Here is a 6740-nt window from a genome sequence, read left to right on the forward strand (position 1 = left end):
GATTAAACCCATATAGCCAATAAATAAATATATTCCAATAACATAGTAAAGAACTGACTGCCCCACAGATAATCTTTCAATCTTAACTTTTTTTGCTTTGAGCAACATGTATTTCCACATGTAAATCCCTATGTTAGCATAGCAGCTATCAATAGATATGCTTGATTATTGCTATTTTAAAAGTGTATTTGGTTTTCTAATTAAAAAAAAAAACATATGTTGCTTTACATAGCTGTTCCTCACAACCTCTCCACACATACAGTAAGGAAGGTTTGACACAGTGATACACATTTACATGTATGCACTAATTCACTATTATCATTGTGCATTTAGACTTGTTTTACAAAAATTCAGTTAGTTCACATTTTATTATAAATATTTTCAGATTTTTTTCCAGAGGGCTTGCATCACTATTTGAGAAACTTTGGACAAAGATTATGGCTGGGAGTGGTAGGACTGAACTGAAACTACTGGGAATAATGTTATCTCATTGTCAGTATGCAAGTTATTAAGCAATATGCAAAAGGAAACATGAAATTACCTAGACAATTTCAGCTTAGCAGTGAAAGATCTTCATTTTTCAACCCAGATGAATCTGGCAACATATAGGCTGAGTAAAATAAAGCAAGGTATGATATTCCAGTAGAATTGCTCTCAGTCTAACCAAATTTTACACTGTAGTGCTGCTTTCTGCATAACTACATTTATTTATGTATGCTTTGTCAATTTGGTTAGCCTCACTAGGGTAGTGGCCCTTTTTTGGGGGATACCCAAGGTGGTATTTATATAACTACGGGCAAATTTGGCCAAGGTATTGGGGAACGTCTACTACTCATTTTGATATGTGCTGCAGGATCTTTTACATCCAGTTGAGCTAGTATAACTCAGTTGAGCAAATATAACTCACAGTGAGAATGTTTGAATGTGTGTGCATGTGCGTGTGCGTGTGTGTGTGAGTGTGTGTGTTTGTGTGTGTGTACATCTGTGTATGATTTATAAAATACAAAATGCAGTCTACTAAGGCTGTCTTATGAACAGTAAGAAAAAATAACTGGAAAATACTTGTGTGATATCAATATTATTATCACAGAAAGTAACCCCAATTTCTTTTGGTTTATATGTGGTTGACCCTTCTTTTACATTTCCACAGGAAATGCAGGAATCCCTGGAACACCAGGAATAATGGGAGAGAAAGGGGTGCCAGGTAATACTTATTATATTAAAGACAAGTTAAGTATAACTGTGAATATGGACTTTTTAAACATAACATTGGCTTTTTTTTAATTTGTGAACAACAGTCAGTGACAGAGGTGTATTTATTTATTTATTTTTTAATGTAGACTTGTCATATGATAACTGGTGAGCATGGTGTAGGATTTAAAATGATTTTTCCAGTCTACAGCTTGGTACTTTAATATTTCTTCTGCATTTATTCCAAAACCCAGTGTAATCACATCTGCAACATATTTTCTGAAAACAACTATTTAAAGAAATGTTTTATGCATTTATAAAGCTTGTTTTTAATTTTCCTTACTGGCAAATATAACATTTTGGTGCAGCTGAGGACTGCAGCATAATTTTATTCTCGGGATAAAGTATTGCTCTAGGCTTGCCATAAGACAAATCTGTATTTGCCATGCAAAGAGAAGTCATGCATGTGGTGTGAGTAAATGAAAATGTGGACAGGTTTTGAAGATCTGCTAATTTATTCCATAGTCCAAAAACAGAAATAGTTTTTGCATTTGAACATCTAAGTATTCAGTATTATGACAAGTATCATATGGATCCTTATCAGTTGACAGTTTTCAGAAACTTGAAATTCATATGGTTGATGCCATATGATTGAGATTTTGAAAACTCAAAGCTTTTGAATGGTGATCACAGTACAGAGAGGATCAGGAAAGTTCCTCTTTTCTTCACTGTAGTGCAATCTCAGAGTTGGTATATATTATTTGCAGGGGGGTTGGGGACACAGAGGGGCTTGCCCCCCCTGCATAAATGTAAAAAAAGTAGATTTTTGTATATATTTTTTTTTGATGTTCAAGTTTTCGGAAACTCAATCATATGGTCTTGTCTGAGAGAGAGATAGCTAATTATATAGATATAGATAGATATACATGGATCTATTATACATTGTTAAATGTGCACAATGTCTTCACCTATAATGTTGATATAAAAACATCAAAATATGGAATGCTAAAATGTACTGTGCATGCTTTGAGGATTACCCCAGAAAAAGCTAACCCAACAGCAAGTGTTTTTGTTGGGGGGAGGCAGGCCCCCATAATCCCTGCAAATTATGTATACTAACTCCAACACAGCACAATCCCTGAAGACAGGAAATATTACCCTACCTGGGGATTGTCAGTTTCAATGCAAGTCAACCATCTGTTTCTGTCCAAATGGAGTTGACAAAACAAACATCAACACAGTGCACATTTGACAATCCATAGTATATATATATATATATATATATATATATATATATATATATATATATATATATATGGGTCTAGGACTTTTGAACGAAAGTTTAAAAGCCCAAATCCATTACCGCCAAACACACCTTAACGAAAGCGCTTTCATCGAAAAAGTTCTTTAGTTAAAGTAGGTTAAAAAAAAAACACAAAATCTGCTTGATTGCACGGGGGGCAAGCCCCCCTGCACTCCCTACTTTAATATTCTCAATCCGAGGTTGCACTACAGTGGGGAAAAGGGAATTTTCCTTTACCGCACCATAGTACGACCAGAACAACAAGCATACTTATGTGAAAGTGCTGCTTCGGTGAACAGCACTTTCTGCAAGTATGCTCACCAAATTGGGATTCAGTGAAAGATGAAGTCAAGCATCTGTACGTATCCCCTATACATATATATATATATATATATATATATATATATATATATATATATATATATCAGGGGCAGCTCATGCTATTGGGCTGCAGGACTGCAGCCCCCTTAGCTGTAGAAAAGAAAGAAATGAATTAAAAAAAACAAAAAACAAAAAAAATATATATATATATATATATATATATATATATATATATATACATATACATATGGGATCCGTCAATATGTTCGAAGTTTCACTACTTCGAACCCCACTTCACCGAGTCGACTTGTTCTAAGTAGTGAAACTTCGAACATTGACTTCGGCAGTCACACTACAGAACAGAATGGGAATATTCCCTTTTCCCCGCTGTAGTGTGATCTCGGAGTTGGTATATTTAAGGAGGGGGGGGTGACTTTCCCCTCCTGCAAAAACATGTTTTAGGGTTTTTTTTTTTTTTTGGGTAGCCCGGGGAACTAGATTTCAGCGAAAGTGCACTTTCATTTAAGTGAACTTTTGCTGAAGTTTAAGGTCTACTGCTCTATTTTGAAGAAGTGTATTTTCGATGTAGAGCAGTAGACCCATACATACATATATATATATATCTATATATATATATATATATATATATATATATATATATATATATATATACACACACACACACACACACACACACACACACACACACACACACACACACACACACACACACACACACACACACACACACACACACACACACACACACACACACACACACACACACACCTCAGTGGTGGCTGGTGGTTTCAAATTAAAGGGGGGCTTCAGGAGACAGCTGAATGGATGGGGCCAAAGAGAAGGTGTGTGACCAACTAGGAAGGGGTGTGGCTATGCTAAAAACCTCAAAAACTGGGACTTTAATTAAATACACTGCCCTGGGTGCCAAGCCATCATTATGAGAGTCCAATCAAGACAAAATGAAGTGTTGAAGAAAAAAATAGTTCAGTGCATTGGCTACATGACAGCTTACTTAATATCTAAATGGAAAGGTTGTGAGGCATGAAAAAAATAAATTACTTTTTAAATACATTACTAGAGTGCCAGTCAAAATCAAGTATATAAAAAAAAACAAGCAGCACTCAACTCAAATCACTTCTACTTGTACTGAAGTTCTAATTATAATTTATATTCTGCTTTATAAAAGTACCAAGTAACATGCTGAAAGTAGCAATCTCTATGATACCCCCATTTGTAAAAATGTTTCTTAGCCAAAAAAGACCTGCTGCCTGACAACAACTATCTACTTGTTTCATGGGGAAAACATGATCAAAGTAAAAAATGAACACCAAACAAAAAACAAGCTCAAGATAAATTGCTTAAAGGATTACTACACATGTTAGAGACCACACATGATAGATTGGTATTCTGTTTAGTTTATGGATAAAGCCTGCAAAGATGAATGCAAGTATCCAACAAATGTAATGAGCTTATGAAAATACTGTAATCCTGTCCTTTATTACAAATACTGTCATGCATTTCAATACCTAAGGCTTATACACAATCTAGTTATGTAAATATTCTCTGCATGGCAACAACAAAAAGGCTTTCAATGTTGGTAATTCTTTAACAGTATGCTTATTAAAGCTTACTTGCATCTTACAATCACAGACAAGCTTACCTGATGGTCATTAAAGCATTGCTACTTAAACACAGAGCAACAGGCACTGTAACAACATGCATTTTCTGAATAATAAGAAGCATAAATCAACAGTATAAAAATATGACAGAAAACCAGAACATTCTGCAAAATCAAGGACAGATGAAAAGCCACTGTAGTACTTGTGTCTACCTTGGATGGGAGGATACTCTGCACACTTACGCTACATAACTGCTCCTTGCCTTGCTTAGAGACATCCGAAGTTACTACGTAGGGGACTGGGGTGCAACAATTATGTCAAAATTGGAAATGTCTCTGGCTGACGGTGATGGCCCTGACACATTTGTCATACTTCTCAACTTCAGAGCAAGAAATTTGGACAAAGCCATAAATAGAAGTGGGACAAAGGCCCAAAAATAAGGACAATTTTTAAATATTGCTCTTATAAACTTAGAAAGATAATAGAATCTTGCATTAGTATGAATTTCCTGAAGGGTATGAAATGTGAAACCCAAATGTCTGTCATTATTTTCTAACTTCAGTCTTTAATGATTTGCCAATAATTTGCCAGCAAACCACAATTTTATGAAAAATGGACCAAAAATGTGATGCAAAAATATAATATACAATACAGTTGGGAACCTGTCAAAGAAGGGACACTTTTTGATATTAGTACTGTTAACTTGAGCAGTTGAGAAAATAAGAGAATCTACATGCATTTCTAAAATTAAAAGTAATCTATTACTCTGATCATTACAATTATTTATTAATTGTAAACCCTCCATGTTTTCTTCCAAATTTGTCATTTTGCAGAGGGATTATTAGGGAGAGAGCTACATTTTGAGCAAAAACCGGGGACAGTTGAGAGTTTTGGATATGCCTAATTCAATAGAGCAATTTATTTGCTCATACCTCTCAACCTCTTAATGCAGGAAATCTGGACAAGGTCAAATATATTGGGGGAACATACAAAAGTACAAAAAAATGCTCTTGATAAACTTAGACATTTGACAGAATAACTGGTCTTGCTTTAGCATGCATTTTTCTAAAGGGTATGAAGTCAAACTCATTGTCTGTCGTTATTTAGTGACATCATTCCTAAATGATTTGCTAGAGAACTACAAATGTTATGAAGAAAAAAACAAAAATAAGAAGCAACAAAACACAAGAAAAATGTCCAGCAATTGTAGAAAATAAAGCTTGAGGAGTACGTCTAAAGTCAGGCAGCCACACAAAATTCTTCCAGTGTTCCAAGAAAGCCTGCATTACAGGCTTTCTTGGAACACTGGAAGACTTTTGTGTGGCTGCCTTACTTTAGAAGTACTCCTGGTGCTTTATTTTCTACAAAAATAAGGAGCAAAAATCTATTCATTCTGCAAAACTATGGACAGTTGAGAGGTATATTTCAGCCGGGGCTGAGTTTGCCACCCTTCCCCCCTCACAAAGTCATAGTTGAATGGGGCTTCCCCCTTGCAGCTATACCAATGTCCCATTACTTGGCTATTTCTCCCCATTTACCATAAATACTGTGATGTGCATACTGCTTTACTTCTACAATGATTTGGATTTCATTTAAAATTTTTATTTTACATTTTACAACACAAACACTAATGGACATCTGCTAAACAAAGCAATGCAGTTTCACAATGAAAATAGACTTAGCATTAAAACTTATCTCCCCTTAAAACTCACATTTATTGAAACAGCATCAAAACCCACATTCAAAGAAATACATCTGGCCAGTGGCAGATAAAGATTAACTTTGGGTTGTTTTCAAATCATAGGCTCCATGCACAGGAAATATACATGTGTTCTTTGATACACTTTCCTCATTGTATTAAATTATATTCCTTGTATAATCCAGTACAGTTGTTAGAGGGCATTTTAAATGTATTCTTTTCAACATTTTTCCAGCAAACAATTAAACAAAATGCATGGACCAATAATGACAAAACTGCCCAATTCAGAACATTTCCATCATAAAACTCTACTCAAACATCTACAATCCACCAGTATCAGTAAATATGCACAATCTCTGCAGAAGTAAATGTCATCTAAATAATTCCACATTAAAGAGATCTGTAACTAATGAAGAGGTTGCTGTTAGCACACAACTTTATATTTCATCTACAAATAAAGTACCTGTTGCTCTTGAGGAATAAATTGCCTATGCTACATTAAAATAGTGGTAAGCCAGTAATATTGCAATAGGCAATAGATGGCAAACTAACAGGTTCACCGTTACTAGGTATCTCCACCAAAGAA

At 34.9% G+C, this 6740-nt stretch overlaps 1 protein-coding gene across 2 annotated transcripts in view; it reads left to right on the forward strand.

Annotated features, from left to right (window-relative positions):
- MARCO (macrophage receptor with collagenous structure) overlaps positions 1-6740 on the forward strand; it is a 503950-nt gene that overhangs the window by 250835 nt on the left and 246375 nt on the right. For both annotated transcript variants that reach the window (XM_044074990.1, XM_044074989.1), the window contains one exon: positions 1151-1204. In XM_044074990.1, coding sequence (XP_043930925.1) covers positions 1151-1204 — 54 coding nt within the window. The remainder of the gene's footprint in view (positions 1-1150; positions 1205-6740) is intronic.

This window comes from Protopterus annectens, chromosome 6.part0, assembly GCF_019279795.1.
Source record: "Protopterus annectens isolate FY-2018-M chromosome 6.part0, PAN1.0, whole genome shotgun sequence".
Lineage (NCBI taxonomy): Eukaryota > Metazoa > Chordata > Ceratodontiformes > Protopteridae > Protopterus > Protopterus annectens.